Raw genomic sequence first — 19,447 nt, forward strand, 5'->3', positions numbered from 1 at the left:
ATCCTCTGGGTTTTTGCTCCGAGGCTACAGTACCGTTTCCCCGACGGCAGTAGTTTACCTTTGTGTGTGTGTGTGTGTGTGTGTGTGTGTGTGTGAGTGTGAGTGAGTGACGGGGGGAGTGGAAGTCCCAGAGTCAGTTATTACCTCATGTCACTCAACAGCTAGCAAAGAGCTAGAGGCAGGTGTTTGATTTATATGCAGCTGCCTGGTCAGAGGGTTCAGAGTATACTATCTCTCCAGCTCTGAGAGGGTGTTTGCTCATGTACTTACCGCTGGCACACCACTCAACACAGGGCACGTCAACCCTCTGAGATCACACACACCCGCCCTGCACGTGCTCTCTCTCTCTCTCTCTCTCTCTCTCTCTCTCTCTGTTTTTTATCTCTGTCTCTCTCTCTCTCTCTCTCTCTCTCTCTCTCTCTCTCTCTCTCTGTTTTTTATCTCTGTCTCTCTTTCTCTCTCTCTCTCTCTCTGTTTTTTTATCTCTGTCTCTCTCTCTCTCTCTCTCTCTCGCTCTCTCTCGCTCCCTCTTTCATTCCACTTTATCTTTCACACACACACACGCACGCATACACACACGCACGCATGCACACACACACACACACACACACACACACACACACACACACACACACACACAAAGTGCAAAAAAAATGCATTATAACTGCCAATGGCCCCTGGCCATATAGCCTAGATTACTTTGTGATGACTGATGGATAGATGATTCACTTACTTAGACAAATTGCGTCGCTTGGGATAAAGGTGTCTGCTAAATGCCAAAAATGCAATTGTAAATGTATTCTGTTTGAACTACCAGTAATAGCATAAAGTACCTTTCTGCATTAAATCTTACGGCACTGTTGGCCTGTGACTATTAAAGTGCCTACTGTACAGAATATGGCGGCAGGGCAGTGTTAAGGACTGTGTTGTAATATTCACTACGCATGTACTTGTGCTTAAATGTATCTTGTTTTTATGAGTATTTCTATCAGCCCTAATGCCATAGTCACCATGTCAAGTCATGCGTTCACCTGCTGCAAGAATTGGAGGTCAGCTAATACTTCAAAGGTCAATTTAACTGAAACTTTTAGGTGTTTTTCAGTTAAAGGACAGACGAATACAGTTTAACTTCGCAGATTGATTGGTGGATCTATGATGTGTTCCCTTCCCATTCAATCCATCAAACCCTCTGTCCCTCCAGGGCCTCCCCCGCCTCCCTCTGGCCTCATGACCAGTGGTGACAGACAGAGGCCAGTGACCTGGATGTCAAACCGCCTCTCGTCCTCCGCCATCTGAGGAAGTCGAACAAGGCAGATTCCTAACATGGCTTCCTTTAACATTCTTTTCAAATCTGGGCAATTAAACAGACATATATTATCTGTCTACAGGCAGAGAGCCACCCGTCCTCAGGAGTATGGCAAGGTATGAACATCTTTGTTGGACTGCCAATAATCAATACAAATTGTTTGTATGTATGTATTGTATGTATGTATTTATGTATAATCATTACACTATAAGTTGGCTTAATACGTTTATGCACTGTACTAACTGTTGCACATCAAGTTATCACATGCTTTATTAGGGTAACAACTGGTGAACTAAGTGCAGCAGCTGCTCTGAACAGAAGTGTTTTGTTTTAATAGTGCCGTGACTTCCTGCCATTTACTGGAAGGTTAAATTGACGAGAGGCTTCTGAGTGGAGAGTTTTAGAGTGAACATCCTGGCTTCTATAATGATCTGGTATTTTTAGTCTGAATGTCCTGAAGCTCCCGGAGAAACCAACTATTCTGTATTACTACTCATCTTTGTATGGAATGACTGCTTTCTCGAGAGAGGAGAATATTGTATCTCAAATATGACATGCCAAATGCCACGATGAAACCCGGAGCAGGTCTCTCTTGAACAATTAGTTTATCTCAAATGAGACTAACCCAGATAAATAAAAGGTAAATAAAAAACCTTGACCGACTTTATTGATTTTCTTGTCAAATATTCACCCGGTTTACCGAGACATGAATGTGTTGTGTCTGCCATTTTGTCTTGTCACAGAGAGCAGACATCATAAATCATGAATAGTCTCATTTGAATTTTAGACACTAATTTTATAGGCAAAATGTTAACAGCATTTAATAAGTGACTTTAATTCCAATATAAAATAATTTGATAGGTAAATGATAGGTTACATTCTTTAATTGTTTAGAATAGAAATGCTCAAAAGGAAGTAGCTTTTTTCGCTTTTTTATCACAATTTCTCAAGCCAGCAGACTACGGGATTGACTGGGCGTGACGCTCACATTTTTGATTGAGGTTCAGTGGTTTTTAGCTGTCTGTGAAGCTGACCAGTTCATTAGCAGTCTACCACGTCTCTTTTTTTTAATGCAGTATTTATGCTTGCAGTTGGATGCTATTCCATTTTTGATGAGTTACACCCATTACACCAAACACAGCCCAAGGCTTAAAAAGGCTATCACCCCCTGGTACCACCTCCCCTGGTACCACCTCCCCTAGTACCAACTCCTTCTACCACCTCCCCCCTGGTACCACCTCCCCTGGTACCACCTCCCCTGGTACCACCTCCCCCCTGGTACCACCTCCCCTGGTATCACCTCCCCTGGTACCACCTCCCCCCTGGTATCACCTCCCCTAGTACCAACTCCTTCTACCACCTCCCCTGGTACCCCCTCCCCTGGTATCACCTCCCCTAGTACCAACTCCTTCTACCACCTCCCCTGGTACCGCCTCCTGGTACCACCTCCCCTGGTACCTCCTCCCCTGGTACCACCTCCCCTGGTACCACCTCCCCTGGTACCACCTCCCCTGATACCACCTCCCCTGGTACCACCTCCCCTGGTATCACCTCCCCTGGTATCACCTCCCCTGGTACCACCTCCCCTGGTATCACCTCCCCTGGTACCACCTCCCCTGGTACCACCTCCCCTGGTACCACTTCCCCTGGTATCACCTCCCCTGGTATCACCTCCCCTGGTACCACTTCCCCTGGTATCACCTCCCCTGGTATAACCTCCCCTGGTATCACCTCCCCTGGTATCACCTCCCCTGGTACCACCTCCCCTGGTATCACCTCCCCTGGTACCACCTCCCCTGGTACCACCTCCCCTGGTACCACTTCCCCTGGTATCACCTCCCCTGGTACCACCTCCCCTGATACCACCTCCCCTGGTACCACCTCCCCTGGTATCACCTCCCCTGGTACCACCTCCCCTGGTACCACCTCCCCTGGTACCACTTCCCCTGGTACCACCTCCCCTGGTACCACCTCCCCTGGTACCACCTCCCCTGGTACCACCTCCCCTGGTATCACCTCCCCTGGTATCACCTCCTCTGGTATCACCTCCCCTAGTACCACCTCCCCTGGTACCACCTCCTTCTACCACCTCCTGGTACCACCTCCCCTGGTACCACCTCCCCTGGTACCACCTCCTCCCCTGGTATCACCTCCCCTGGTACCACCTCCCCTAGTACCAACTCCTTCCATCACCTCCCCTGGTACCACCTCCCCTGGTACCACCTCCCCCCTGGTACCACCTCCCCCCTGGTACCACCTCCCCTGGTATCACCTCCCCTGGTACCACTTCCCCCCTGGTATCACCTCCCCTGGTACCACCTCCCCCCTGGTATCACCTCCCCTGGTACCACCTCCCCTGGTACCACCTCCCCCCTGGTACCACCTCCTGGTACTACCTCCCCTGGTTGCTGTAGCTCCTATACCCAGTGACCTCCGTCCGTCTCCTTGTTCTTCCAGGGGTGCGTCTGTTCCTTCTCCACCTCCAGACCCAGGGAGGCCGTGTTCTACTCAGACCCCACTGAGGCGGTCAGAGACATCCCTGATGGTTCTACTCTGCTGGTGGGAGGTACGGAGGACCAGGACTCTCAGCCTCAGCAGGGGAGGCTGGCGGAGGCAGAAATCGGAGGATTTCTCAGCCTCAGTTGTAATGCATGGATTGTAAAGAGGAATGGTATCAAACATGTTTGATGCCATTCCTTATTCCACTCCCACTCCCAAACACGTTTGATGCCATTCCTGACTGCATTACAATGAGCCTGTTCTCAAAATGTTGACGTTTAATGTCTGCCTCCACTGATTGTGATTATGGCTGTATTTGTATTCCATTTCTATCTAAAATGGATACGTACTGTAGTTCACTATTTTACACCTTATTATCAGATGGTTCCTAACCTTAAAAGTAGTCTACAGGCAGGAGAAACTGTAATCAAGGGTTCAGAGTTGTTTAAATAGACATGACTAACTTCAACTAGTTTGTGGCCAAATCACCTCAAAGTAACAACCAAGTCAGAGAGTTCATCTGAGGTGATTTGGCCACAAACTAGCTGAAGTTCAAAAGTCGTGTCTATTTAAATAAGTCTGAACCATTGATTACAGTTACTCCTGGCCTATAGACAAAAGACAAACTGTTTTTTGTCTTCCCCAATCACTCCCATTGTTTTGTTTTGTTAGCAGTGGATCAAGTTAGCTGAAGTCAGCTAGTGGCTAACTACAGAACAAAATGTAATAATAATAATAAAAAATGGTGAACTGTCTCTTTAAGTTGCTCTCTTTAAATTTCTCTTGGGGGGCCGAATATGGCTGACCCTGTGCCTAGAGCAAAAATACCAAATTCCAACAATTGACTGACAAGTTGATTGCATGGCAATAAATCAGTCAAACAAAAAAAAAAGACTTATGAATACAATTGGTTTGTTGCTTGTTGTTGCAACAATGACACCAGCTTGGGTGAAGTAAGGTCTCAGACAGACATTCTTGTGAATATTCCAGGTTTTGGTTTGTGTGGGATACCAGAGAACCTGATAGGAAGTCTATTGAAGACTGGGGTGAAAGGGATCACTGCAGTCAGCAACAACGCTGGGTAAATTAATGTTCTGTGTGTGTGTGTGTGTGTGTGTGTGTGTGTGTGCGTGTGCATGTGTGAAAGTATGCTTGTGTGCAAGTGTGTGTGTGTGTGTGTGTGTGTGTGTGTGAAAGTGTGTGTGCATGTGCGTGTGCATGTGTGAAAGTATGCTTGTGTGCGTGTGTGTGTGCATGTGCGTGTGTGTGTGTGTGTGTGCGTGTGTGTGTGTGCATGCGTGCATGTGCAAGTGTGTGTGTGTGTGTGTGTGTGTGTGTGCGTGGAATTGCATGTGCATGTGTGAAAGTATGCTTGTGTGCGTGTGTGTGTGCATGTGCGTGTGTGTGTGTGTGTGTGTGCATGCGTGCATGTGCAAGTGTGTGTGTGTGTGTGTGTGTGTGCGTGGAAGTGCATGTGCATGTGTGAAAGTATGCTTGTGTGCGTGTGTGTGTGCGTGCAAGTGTGTGTGCCAATTCAAAGTGGATAACCTTGCATGTCCCATACTTCATCTGCAGAGTGGATAACTTTGGTCTTGGTCTCCTGCTGAAGACTAAGCAGATCAAAAGGATGATCTCGTCCTACGTGGGGGAGAACGCAGAGTTTGAGAGACAGTACCTCTCGGGGGAGCTGGAGGTGGAGCTAACCCCTCAGGTGAAACTTAACACCTGTTGCGTGACGCCAGGGCCCAGTTGTTCAAAACCTTTTCACACACACACACTCACACACCCACACACACACACACACACGTACGAAAATCAGGATCTTTTTAGCTATTCCTGATTTCCCCCTATACGAGTCAATATCAGCCAGATAGATCTGGTCCTGGATAGCAAAAAAGATCCAGGATCACTCTGATCCAGATTAAAAACGTAAAGATACGTTGCGTACCGTATTTACCTGCCAGTACAGCTAGACAATACGATCACACAGATGGTATTCTTTGGTCTGCAGAAACGATCTCCCGGAACGTAATAATCTGGAGACTGGGTAATACAGTATATTCTATTGTATGTATCGATGTAAGTTCTGCTTTATTGGGATAGAGACAGTAGAGATTGACAGGAAGGATGGGTGAGAGAGAGAGAGAGAGAGAGAGAAGGAGGGATGACATGCAGGATAGGTCGATGGCCCGGAATCAAACCAGGGACCCTGCGATTATGTGGCATGCGCCTTAGTGAGCTACGCCACCCAGGCGCCCCTGTAGCGAGTTCCAACATGTGCTGCGTCTCCTGAAGGGTACGTTGGCAGAGAGGGTGCGTGCGGGCGGCGCGGGGGTCCCCGCCTTCTACACCTCCACAGGGTACGGCACGCTGATCCAGGAGGGGGGGTCCCCCATCAAATACAACCCAGACGGCAGTGTGGCCATCGCCAGCGAAAAGAGAGAAGTACGCAAACACACACCCACACACACACACACACACACACACATGCACACACACACACACACACACATGCACACACACACACATACACCCACACACACACACCAGTCGTTGTATATCTACTAGTAACCTTTATCAATCCAGGCTAGTTCACGAGCGATCTAGTTTGATCAGACGGTGAGAGAGAGAGGTCAGTGCTGCGGCCGGGTCATCTCAGAGATGACCCTTGAACCCTGACCCTGACCCATGTGATGTTATCGTTGGTCACAGGTGAGGGAGTTCGACGGCATCCATTATGTGATGGAGAGAGCCATCACTGGGGACTTTGCTCTGATAAAGGCCTGGAAAGCAGACAGAGCAGGAAACATCGTCTTCAGGTGAGGGTCCCAACAACCCTGGTCATCAGATATAACACTGACACACAACTTTAAACACCATGTACGTGTATGACCTTATTACCTAGAGGTACACAGCTGAAATAGAAAAACAGTTCTACGGTTTACTGTCATGTCAAAACAGACAAAGTCTATATTAATACAGTGAATCCGTCTACACATTCTGATTCATATACAGTATCTCTGTTCCCCCAACCCGCCTGATTTCACTATGCATATACACACGCCTATACTGTTACACTCACTCACACACAACCCACCCCCCCCTCCTCCCTGACCCCAATCCCCCCTACTCTTTTGTGTTTGTTTTTGTTTTGTGTGTTTTTCTTTTAATTATTTATAAACCATATATGTACAGCTGAAAGAATAGAAAAAACAGTAGACAAAACTGTGGACACGATTGTATAAGTTGTTGAACCTGAAATAAAAACTAAGTAAAAAAAAAACTCAAAGTCCAGGAGAGGTCAGCATGGATGTTCATTCTTCATTTCTCCTCTGTCCCCTGTTGATTTGTCCTTGTTTCTCCACAGGAAAACAACAAAGAACTTCAACCAGCCCATGTGTAAAGCAGCTAAAGTGACCGTCGTAGAGGTGAGTGGGGCTGTAGAGAGACCGTATCCTCCAGCTTTTAAAGAGCATTTAAATAAAATCGAGACAGAATTGCCATTGGAGAGTTACTGTATTCCCAAACTTCCAAACTGATGGAATAATGCCGTTACGACGAAGGTATGAGAATGAGAATGTTCGGGATGAGAAGGGAGGTCATTTTGTGTGTGAGAACTGATAGTTTTGTGTGAAAACTGATAGTTTTGTGTTAGAACTGACACCGTTCTGTGTGTGAGAACTGATAGTTTTGTGTTAGAACTGACAACGTTTTGTGTGTGAGAACTGATAGTTTTGTGTGAAAACTGATAGTTTTGTGTTAGAACTGACACCGTTTTGTGTGTGAGAACTGATAGTTTTGCGTGAGAACTGATCGTTTTGTGTGAGGACTGTCGCAGTTTTGTGTGAGAACCAACGACTCCCTAATATGAATTCCCTATATCTATTTCTTTGTCGTTGGCTGCGTCAGGTGGAGGAGGTGGTGGACGTGGGGACCTTCGCGGCTGAGGACATCCACGTCCCCAGTATCTATGTTGACAGGGTCGTGCAGGGGGCAGGATATGAGAAGAGGATCGAGGTGAGCTGTGCTGTCTGTGGTAAACACTGTGGAGTCAGGTTTCTCTCTATGGAGCGGCTGTAAACAATCTATTTTACCCAGGTGTCTAGGCCAATTATAGCCCCGTCTGCTGCTGACATGACCACTCATTTATAAACATCATTGTCACGTATCAGGCTCTTGTCCGATAGGCTGTGTGATTCACTGACTGGTGGTGGTCGGTCTCTGTGCAGAAGAGGACCGTCCGGAGGGGCTCGGTGGAGACGCCTGGACCCAGGAGAGACGCAGACCTGGTCAGGGAGAGGATCATCCGCAGGGCAGCGCTGGAGTTCCAGGACGGGATGTACGGTATCCTTCACAGAGGAGCAGCCAGGCCAAACACAGGAACACACAGGGTCACACAGGAACACACAGGAACACACAGGGTCACACAGGAACACACAGGGTCACACAGGAACACACAGGAACACACAGGAACACACAGGGTCACATAGGAACACACAGGAACACACAGGAACACACAGGGTCACATAGGAACACACAGGAACACACAGGAACACACAGGGTCACATAGGAACACACAGGGTCACATAGGAACACACAGGGTCACACAGGAACACACAGGAACACACAGGAACACACAGGGTCACACAGGAACACACAGGGTCACACAGGGTCACACAGGAACACACAGGGTCACACAGGAACACACAGGGTCACACAGGAACACACAGGGTCACATAGAAACACACAGGAACACACAGGGTCACACAGGGTCATATAGGAACACACAGGGTCACACAGGAACACACAGGGTCACACAGGGTCACACAGGGTCACACAGGAACACACAGGGTCACATAGGAACACACAGGGTCACACAGGAACACACAGGGTCACACAGGAACACACAGGGTCACATAGAAACACACAGGGTCACACAGGAACACACAGGGTCACATAGAAACACACAGGGTCACATAGAAACACACAGGGTCACATAGAAACACACAGGGTCACATAGAAACACACATGGTCACTTAGGAGCACAGAGGGTCACATAGGAACACACAGGCCAAACACTAAAAAGTGCTTTATATAAATGCAATCGGGTTTTGATTAGAGGGGACCGTTACGACGAGTACAGGCAGTCCACACAATGTCACCACATAATCACCATATGAGGGCACCATATAATCACGAGGGCTTGGCATAGCACAACAGTTTAAAGAAAGATTGTTGTGATCCCAAAGCTTTCAGAACTGCGTGTTCGATTCTGCATTATAAGAGTACCACAACACAACCCTTGACTGTAGCGCCCCCTTCAGCCAACCTAGGGATCGGGATCCCCATGATGGCCAGCAACTACATCAGCCCTGACATCACCGTACACCTGCAGAGTGAGAACGGACTCCTGGGCCTGGTATATGCTGCTGCTTTGTTGAGTGTGGAGTAGATTAGATTAGATTAGATTAGATTAGATTAGATTAGATTAGATTCAACTTTATTGTCATTGCACAGTAGTACAAGTACTGAGACAACGAAATGTAGTATGGCATCTAACCAGATAGTGCAAATAGTGGCAGAGTGCAAAAAACATGACAATGTAGACAGTACAAGGTATTACAGTGAGTATAAATAAATGAATATAAAAAGGGAATATACAGTACATGAGATGAATATCAATATGATATGTACAGTATGATATGTACAGAACAGGGGCATAGGTCTTGAGGTACTGTATGTTACAGAAGTATAATAATACTTATAATATTAAGTAAAATAATAATTAGAGACTAGTATAAAAAAGTATATACATTTTCATCAATATCCAGTGGATTTATAGACAGCGTTAAAACACTCAGTGTGTGGGGAATCGCACATACTCCTTTTTGACCCGGTGTACTCTGTGTCACACAGGGTCCGTACCCCACGGAGGCCGAGGTCGACCCGGACCTTATCAACGCAGGTACGGTGGGCTTTCCAGTGACGTGTAGCGAACGGCAGGGGTGGAGGGGTGGGGAGGAGCTCGCTCTAAGCGGGTGTCGAACTCACAACCTTCCGTTGACAAAACAGGCGCGCTAGCTGCAACACGCCAGCTGCAACACGCTAGCCGTAACACCAAGAGAGTTAGTGTAGTGTATTCTTATTGATTATGAATCAAAGAACAGTTAGTTTAAGATAATTTAATTAGTTACAGGCAGGTTTATACATTACATCTGTTCCCCGTGGATCCTGGGTGAGAAGAGCGCGCTTTGCCTCTGTCTCTCCCCCTTCCCTTTCAGAGGGGAGGGGCCAGCGTGTGTGTGTGTCTTTGCCCAACCCCCAAAGGTCCCTGCTGGTCATCTGTGTCCCTGCATGCCCTGGCATGTGTGTGTGTCTAAAACATACCACATATTCATACATAGATCATACATACTACAGAAATATACTACACATCCCCCCTCGGACCACCCAGAGGGTGTTCCGAAACTAAACTACCATAAAACAAAAACAAAAACACAAAACCCCACAAAACATCCCAAAAAAAAAATTCCTTTTTTTTTTTTTTTTTTCAAATAAAATTAAAAATTAAAAAATAAACAACAACAGACAGAAAAACTACACCAACACACAACACAAGAAGCACAATAACACAGACCAACCCAGGACCAGTATTAGGAACCAAAGATATCATAAACAAAAAATAGAAAACAACCAATAATAAAAAGAATTTTGAAAATAACAATCACAATTAAACTAAACACAGTTTATCATGCACAAATCAATACAGAAACTTCCAACGACCGATGTTTTCTTTGTCCTTGAAGCGTCGGGGTCAGAGGTTACTAGCACTTGTACCCAGTTGGAGAACAGCCTTTACCGCTGTCTCAGATTGATAACACTTCCATAGTCAGGAGCTTTCCATTTTCGTTGCGCTAGGAACAGAACCTCTCTCCTAGCTTTGTATAACCACCACATCACTTCTCAACTGACCTCAATCACACGATATAGAAACAAACAAACAATACACAAATAATGACATTCAGTTATCATAACACATAATTCTCCAACAGTAAGCATAGGACAAAGGGAATGCATTAATGCATAGATCTTCACCTCAGGTGAGGACTAGTCTTCTGAAAAGTTCATTAACGTGGACTGAGTGACTGATTTTCCAAAAACAGTCAATGAGGCCCTGCCTTCTAAGAAAGTCAAAAATCATGTCTGCTATAATAGGTGCTCCTATTTTGGCAAAATAAGTTTCCCATGCCCCTAAGACCGTTTCCAGCCATGCTATCATCTGCTGTCCATTCCCGTCGTTCCCTTTGATCTGCTGCTTCACTACCCTATTCATAGTCTTTAATCTTTTCCTAACTGGTCGTCGTCCGTCAGTGTCATTGAGGTTCAGGTAGCCGCCTGGTCCCCTCCCACGCTGATCAAGGTCTGGGGAGTCGCCCTCAGCATCATCTGAAGCATGGTGCAGGCACTCGCCAGCATCCCCAGTAGCACAGGTGTCCAGGCTTTGGACACTCCCAGGCTGGACCTCCAGACTGTCAGCACTCTCTGCTTCGTTGGTTTCTGGTTCATTGGCATCTGGACAGCTTTCCGCTGTCCCCTCGGTTTCAGGCACTGCCGGTAATGTCACTGGCTGTAACACTGGCATTGCCACTGGCTCTGGCAACACCACAGCATCTCCTCGTAGCTCCTCCTTCTCAGGTTCTCTGGGGACCTCGGCACCTGTTGGCACAACATCCTGCCTACTCTGTACATCCACCCCCCTGTCCACCACCCGTGGCCCTATTGGGGTAGGGATATGCCCAGACACCACTGGTGTACCCACTCTGATGTTGTTTCTCCAACAGACCCCACATTGACCTAAAGCATGGTCAATCTGTTCCATCAAATATGGACTCCAAAACCCATATTTCTTGGTGATCTTGCGTCTCACCTCCCCCCTAGCCACATGTGCTAATCCATGAGCTTCCTGTATTAACATGCCTAATAAATCTGAGGGTGCTACAACCAACCCCTCATGATTCCTCCATAGACCTGTGTCATCCTGACTTGCCCCCCTTGCTAGCCAAACGCTCTTGTCTAACGTAGTTACTCTACTCTGTAACATCAATAAATCCTCAAGTGTGACCATGCCCTGTAATTGCTTTTCATGTGTGACCAGAAGACCTTTACCTGCCTTGTCTGCTCCTGTAATGGCTTTGGCTGCATCCTCTGCAGCCCTGTTACCTTGTGTGACATGTGATGAGTCAGACCTGTGTGTGGCACACTTCACTATAGCTAATTCCTTTGGCTTCATCATGGCTTGTAACAGCTTCATGATCTGTGCGTGATGCTGTATAGGCGTACCATCAGTTCTCTTAAAACCCCGCCCCCTCCATACAGCTCCATTAAAATGACAAACATTATGTGCATAGGCAGAGTCGGTGTACACTGTCACTCTCCGTCCGGTTCCCAAGTTGCATGCTTCTGTGAGGGCAATCAATTCAGCCAACTGAGCCGAGCAAGGCTGAGGAACTGCCTCAGCCTGTTCTACAATAAACTTTGAATTTTGTGCTTTAACTAAGGAATACCCAGCGCACAAAGTTTCTCCTACCCCGTAACAAGACCCATCAACCCAATATTCTATATCAGCTCCCTTTAAAGGCAAAGCTTGTAGGTCTGTTCTATGCTTAATCACTCTGGCTGTCGATGGAATCTGAGCACCGGATGGCACCGTCACCTGACAGTCGTCAGGTGTGCATTTTACTGTACAGTTCAATTGGCATAGAGCATCTCTCCCTAGCAGCCCTGTTGGCGTGTGTTCTGACACAAGTGTTGACAGAGTTGCTCTCTGTCCCTTGTACTCTAAGTCTACAAGCTCAGTTGTAGGAATCAGCTGTTTAATTCCCTCAAATCCGATTGTCTTCACATATTCTCTAGACATAGGGAGGTGCGTGGCGCCTTCAGGCTTCTGTGTCACCACCAGCTGGCACCTCCCACTCGGATCTTCCGGGCACCCCTATAGGCCAGCTGCTGGGCCTCCGTAAGGGTTCATCACTCCTGGAGCAGGTGTAGTAGGGGGCCAATATCCTCCTCCTTGGCTCCCCCCTGCGCCCCCCTGGGGCCTGTTGCAGCAGGCACAGGCTAGATGTCCATTCTGGTCACATTGGCATGGTTCTAGCATCTCCTTCCCTGCTGCTGTCCATCCCCCTGGTGGTGGTCCTTGGCCAGCCTGTGTGTACATTTGGCATGGAACCGCTTGCACCCCTGGTGGCCCTTGTGGGTATGGATACCCCCCTTGTGGCCCCTGTGGGTAGGACTGGTAAGTAGCAGGATACCCCCCTTGTGGCCCCTGTGAGTAGGACTGGTAAGTAGCAGTCTGCACTCCAGGTGGCTGTTGCTGTGGGGCTAAAGCCTGCACTCCCTCTATGTTCCTCTCGCTTTCAGTCAATTGCAAATGAGTCAATATTCTGAGGGATTCTTCGTCTCGTGCCTTCTGTATCTGAATGTTCTTTCGATATAACTCAACTTGATGCGCTACGTGGTCTATATAAACAGCTTTGTTCATGTGTCGTAGCCCCACCACTTCTGCTAGCTTATCCTTAACTGGGGTAGGAAGCCCTTCTTGTATTTTTTCCCTGATTATGGATTTTTCTAAGGGGTTATCTTCAGCGTCTTTCCCTGTCACACTTCTCCATTGAGCGTGCATACGGGCAACATAACCCCTAGGATTCTCATCCCCCCCCAGTGGCTTCACAATGATATTGTCTGGGTGAATGTGAGTAGGGTAGGTCTCTCTGATTGCTTTCCACAGCCTGCCTCTGTTTGCTGCGAAGAGCTCTGGATCATAAACTGATGTATTGATATATCTATGAAGTCCTGCCTTCATCAATATTTCCTGCATTGTATCCAATCCTGCAATAAAAGCTAAGAGTCTTTTCAGGTCTCCCATCGCGGCCTGCGTTCCTATCAGTATCACGTCGACCTGTCGCGTCCATGAATGTCCTCCCTCTTGAAGAACTGGGAGTTTCTCGATCACTTCAGACAAATCTGTATGATGCCACGGATGATATTCCATCTTGTTACCCCGAATCAGCACTGGACAGTTCTTTAATGTATTTGATGACACTCGGTGACAATCTCCCTGTTTCTCCGGGCGTCTTCTCCCACCTTTCCTTTCGGCTGTGGCTATCATCCTCCTGACCTGCGCGTTGTAGCCTCCATCTGCACTGTCGTCATCACTTGAGTCTGCACTGCCATCTTCGCTGTCATCTTCCTCGTCACTCCTGTCGTCCCCTTTTCCCCTTGGCTCCTTCTTCTTCTTCTGGGAATGATCCTCCAGTGCCTTAGCATATGGAGGGGGACTGGAGGCAGGACACTGAGCTATTTTCTGTCCCTCTACCTTAAATAGATCTAAAATAGCTAACTCTAACTTGCGTTTCTCTGATCTAATCTTTCCTCTTTGATGTGCTTTGTGCCCATTGATAAGGATTTCCAATGTTGCAATTAATTGTAAATTAATGCTGCCCTCTTTCGGCCACGGCTGTTCAATGTATGCCCAACGGCTATTCCATTTCGTAGACATCTTGCTAATTTCCCTAACAAGAGGATTCATTTTTTCCACTACAGCCATAGGGGATAACGTAGCCAACATTCCACGATGTTCACTAATATCTTTTAACAGCTTCGTGGAATTCGACCCCATTCTACTTGGCTCAATATGCTGACAATATTCTATATTAGATAAGGTGTACGCTTCTTACAACCCACCTTATTCTGTCTTGTTTGCTAAACAAATGCTAGTCCAATATAACTGTATTAACCATCCCCACAAAAACCCCGCAACTCCAGAATAACAGACTTGCCTCTTGTGTATGTCAGTGCAGTATTAACTTAAATCTAATAGCTGTGTAAGTACTTTATACTTAAATGTGTTTCCTAATTGTTTATGAATGTGTCACTTAATTACTCATTCAATACTAATTACAGTTCTGGTCAACACAATTATTAAATCACAAAGGCTGATCAACACCTAAGTATTCACCGATCCACAAAAACCCTTTTACTGCTTAATTATCAATACAAACTATTCTGCTATTCTTAATCAAAAACTGTGGAAATGACCTAACTAAAATAAAAGATGTAAATTACAAATATTAATTATAACCTGTAAAGAAATCGACTTGTTATTTGGAAAAGAATGAATGATTAATTATTAATTACACACTTAAAGAAATCGACTTGTCATTTGGAAGGAATAAAATGATTAATTATTCATTACAATCTGTAAGGAAATCGACTTGTTATTTGAAAGGAACAAAATGATCAATTCTCAATTACAATCATTTATAACCATCTATTTATTAATGTATCGGACTGTTTCATCGACCTCAGCTGTATCTCCCTGAGGATTTAGTGTTTTAAAATGTATTGTCGTATTTCGACCAGCAGATGGAGCTGTGCTCCGGCTAACGCGCATCGATTGCGCATGCGCCAACTCTTAGCCAAGGCTATGAATGTTTTAACCGTAACTCTAAACTATTTAAAACACCCCGAGATCAATTCACTATATCTCTATCTTTTCTCTATAGTCTATGTAATGCAACAATCACACGCAATCCCCCTACGTGTCCGAAGCCTAAAGGCCAGAGGCAGATCTCATTCAAATATCCTACGTTCACGTTTCCCTCATAAAGATGGCCCCTGTGTGTGTCCTTTCTCAAGGACAAAGAAAAATGGCGTCCAAGAATAGACTCTCTGACACACTGCAAATGGCGTCACGTTTCCCTCATAAAAATGGCGTCTAAACTCCGCTGCTCTGACACACTGCAAATGGCCGCCCACACAACGGCGTCCTCTCACACAGACAAAGAGTAATGGCGTACTCTCTGCTACAATACAAAATAGACTACCGAGTCCACCCACACTCCAACACATAAACACAACCTCACCGAATTTTACACAAACACACACGATATTCCAATACCGTACAAACAAACCTTACCATTAAACACTATATTTTACAAAAAACGGACTTCCAAGTCCGGCTCTCACCACCCAAGATTATGAAAAGTTTGCATCTATTCCAACAAGATTACCGTTACACAGATTCTTTTGACTATAACTTATCTGAGATTTACAGTTTATTTTAAACACACCAATCGACTAGAGAGAGATTTCTGCAGAAAATCTGCCTTCTTTGTTAGATTGAAGTTCGCAAAATACTGTAAATTAAGTTACATTTATCTCCTGGCTGGCTCGCCATTTACTGTAGTGTATTCTTATTGATTATGAATCAAAGAACAGTTAGTTTAAGATAATTTAATTAGTTACAGGCAGGTTTATACATTACATCTGTTCCCCGTGGATCCTGGGTGAGAAGAGCGCGCTTTGCCTCTGTCTCTCCCCCTTCCCTTTCAGAGGGGAGGGGCCAGCGTGTGTGTGTGTCTTTGCCCAACCCCCAAAGGTCCCTGCTGGTCATCTGTGTCCCTGCATGCCCTGGCATGTGTGTGTGTCTAAAACATACCACATATTCATACATAGATCATACATACTACAGAAATATACTACATTAGCTTCCTTGTTCAGAGCTGCTGGCGGCCTTACACAGGGTCGTTACTGATGTTGACCTCCCTACCTCACCTGGTCTGTGTGTCTGTGTGTCTGTGTGTGTGGTTCAGGTAAAGAGACGGTCACTCTGCTCCCCGGAGGCGCCTACTTCTCCAGCGACGAGTCGTTCGCGATGATCAGAGGGTGAGTTCACGCGGCACAGACCACCCCAACATCATCTACTACCGCCACCACCCCTCATGGAGGCTCTCGTCGACGGTGTGCCTGTATACCTCACACACGATTATACGGTTCCTCTTTCCATTCCATGCATTCCAACGAGCCCGTCCTCCGATTTCTACCTCCACCAACCTCCCCCAGTTTTGTGTTCTACCTTTGGAGTCACAAGCAGGGATATCAACCTTTCTCCCCCCCCCCCCCCTCTCTCTCTTTTATGTATCCCTCCCTCTCTCTCCCCCCTCCCTCCCCCGTCCCCTCCTGTCTCTCTCTCTCTCTCTCTAGGGGTCACATTGACCTGACCATGCTAGGAGCCATGCAGGTGTCTCAATATGGGGATCTGGCCAACTGGATGATACCGGTAGGATCCTGCGTAACCTACTACTAACCCTGTTTACCTACATTACATTTGACATTTTAGACATTGACTTACAACAAGTACACCTGTCTAAGTAAGTGAATCATCTGTAGGCCTACATCAGTCAGATAAGAAAAACAAATCTCTGCTAGAACTAGGGGCCAAGAGCTATTTGACAGCGCGGGTGGAGGTGGGGGGGGGGTATTTGAACTTGAGGAGTGAGTTTTACCATTCTCAACTCGGTTACATACACACTCTCTCCTCATTGGCTGCCACAGGGGAAGATGGTAAAGGGAATGGGCGGGGCTATGGATCTGGTGGCCAGTGCTGGCACCAAGGTGGTGGTCACCATGGAGCATTCCACTAAGGTAAACACCGCTGACAGTCCGCTGTATGGCACATCACGACTTTACACACATTTATTATTTCGTACTGAAGTCCTATAGTCAACCATCACTCCCTCGACTCCAGGGCGGCAAACACAAGATCCTGGACAGCTGTACTCTGCCCCTGACGGGGAAGCAGTGTGTGGACAGGATCATCACTGAGAAGGTAGGAGGGTTTCAATAAAGTTTCGGAGCTTTCACTCCAACAGAATAGACACTTGAACATTCTACTTCCTCTTTCTACGTTGTATTTGAAAACACAACCAGCAATCCTTGGGGTGCTTGGTTAGTGTAATATGCATATTTTGATACTGAATCTGAATGCTCTCTCTGTGTCTGTGTGTGTCTCTCTCTCCCCCCACTGTGTGTGTGTGTGTGTTTGTGTCTCCCCCCCCCCCCCCCCCCACACACACACACCCTTTCACCCTGTGTGTCGCCCCCCCCCCCACACACACACACCCTTTCACCACCAGGCGGTATTCGACGTTGACAAGACCAGCGGTCTCACTCTCATTGAGATACGAGAGGACCTGACTCCTGCTGACATCAAGGCCTGCACAGGCACCCAGTTCACTGTGAGTTCTTGGCAGTCGTTCACTACACACCAGAAACGCCTGACTCAGCCCCCGAGGTTGAGTCACTACTAACCGTAATGAGCGTGGAGACAGAACGTCCCTGCACAATAAGCTGCTGCATGACTCGTAATAATTGCAGAGAAAAAACAAACTTTCTTTTTTTTTCTTTTTTCTTGACAAACAGGTGTCCCCAAGTTTAAAACCAATGCCACAAATCTGAAGCTGGTGACTGGAAAACTGGAAAACTGGAAAACTGGAAAACTGCAAAACTGGAGAACTGGGAAACTGGAAGAACTGCTGGCGCCTGGTTTCACTGTCACTGCACTGCTCTGATGGCCATAGGACACTTGATGTACAGAGACGATGCAATACACCCCTATAGCCGCTGTGAGGAAGACATGATGTTGTGACAGAGGGGAATCGCAGTCTTTAGGATCGCCATGACAACAGGTGTTGACAGTTTCAGTGAGGACTATTAGGCAGCCAGTGCAGTGTCTAAGGGTTGTAAGGATTATGTAAGGATTATACATTCAAAGCTGTATGTTCTTTTATTGAAGATAAATCATTTGACGCACTTCTGGAACATCGACCTCAGTGTTATTGTTATGATTTTGTCAGAAACACTGGTCATGTTTTGTTTTTCTTCTCAAATCTACAGACAGGATGTTTGGTCTAATTTGAAATGGCTGATTACAGATTGTTTTTTTTATTGTTTTCAGACAGTTGGCATATTTATGTATCTGGCATCTGTGTGTTTAGACAAGCTGAAATGTGCAAGGAGTTCAACGGAGGTAAAAATGTGTTGTTGAGAAATATGGAACTGTTTCAGTAAATCGTAAACATGGAAAAGAACACAGCATCATGTTTTGGTCTGTTGCTTATGTTCTTTCTTTGGTTGATATGACAGTTTGAAAATAGATATTGTCTGAGAGCCACATACTATTGATTTTGGCAAATATTTTTGGGCCGCTACCCACACGTTTAGCTGTGTTGCTCATTCCACAAATGCATGATCCTTACAAGTTGTACCTCGTTGTAAAGGTGACTAATCAGGCTTTCCAACACTATAAAATACAATACCAACTGGTATTATTAAAGGGGAGGAATAATCAACAAAAAAAGTGTTTCCAAACTTTTTTTGAGGGGTTTTAGATATGCTGTATGCTAACTCCTACTCACTTGGCTACATAAATTCGGGCCTTTGCATGAATCGTGCAGAGCAGAGAGACCAATTCAGGAAAAACAACTGTTGTGCAACTCCCTCCAATCTCACAGCCCTACTTTTCACAATGTAAACACAGAAATGATTTCCTAACCTTTGATTATGGTACCTATGACACACTATTACACCACACCAACGCATCAACAAACCAACGAAAAATGAACACATGCCTATGGCAAGGAAAATAAACTGTAGAAATCTGCTGACTGGCATTGGAGCTGGCACTGTGGTACAAAACCCCTCATTCATGACTCATACCACTGAGAGAGGGGCGGGGGGGATGGGGGAAGGCAGTTCATTGTCATTGTCATTGTCTGGCAGGGCGACAGGGAACACAGTGTT

The 19,447-nt window shown here is 46.3% G+C and overlaps 1 protein-coding gene across 1 annotated transcript; it reads left to right on the forward strand.

The window, feature by feature from the left end:
- Positions 1 to 1,227: 1,227 nt before the first annotated feature.
- LOC308154719 (succinyl-CoA:3-ketoacid coenzyme A transferase 1, mitochondrial-like) lies at positions 1,228 to 18,735 on the forward strand. Its single transcript, XM_080527903.1, has 17 exons — positions 1,228 to 1,422; positions 3,764 to 3,872; positions 4,796 to 4,886; positions 5,381 to 5,516; positions 6,101 to 6,250; positions 6,518 to 6,624; positions 7,173 to 7,233; positions 7,715 to 7,822; positions 8,035 to 8,149; positions 9,130 to 9,224; positions 9,722 to 9,770; positions 16,459 to 16,531; positions 16,850 to 16,925; positions 17,201 to 17,290; positions 17,394 to 17,474; positions 17,782 to 17,883; positions 18,068 to 18,735. Exons 1-17 carry the CDS (start codon positions 1,324 to 1,326, stop codon positions 18,101 to 18,103), a joined length of 1,578 nt encoding a protein of 525 aa, XP_080384029.1. The 5' UTR covers positions 1,228 to 1,323; the 3' UTR covers positions 18,104 to 18,735.
- Positions 18,736 to 19,447: the final 712 nt, after the last annotated feature.

Source organism: Nansenia antarctica (assembly GCF_963989245.1).
Source record: "Nansenia antarctica genome assembly, chromosome: 4".
In the NCBI taxonomy this organism is placed as follows: domain Eukaryota; kingdom Metazoa; phylum Chordata; class Actinopteri; order Argentiniformes; family Microstomatidae; genus Nansenia; species Nansenia antarctica.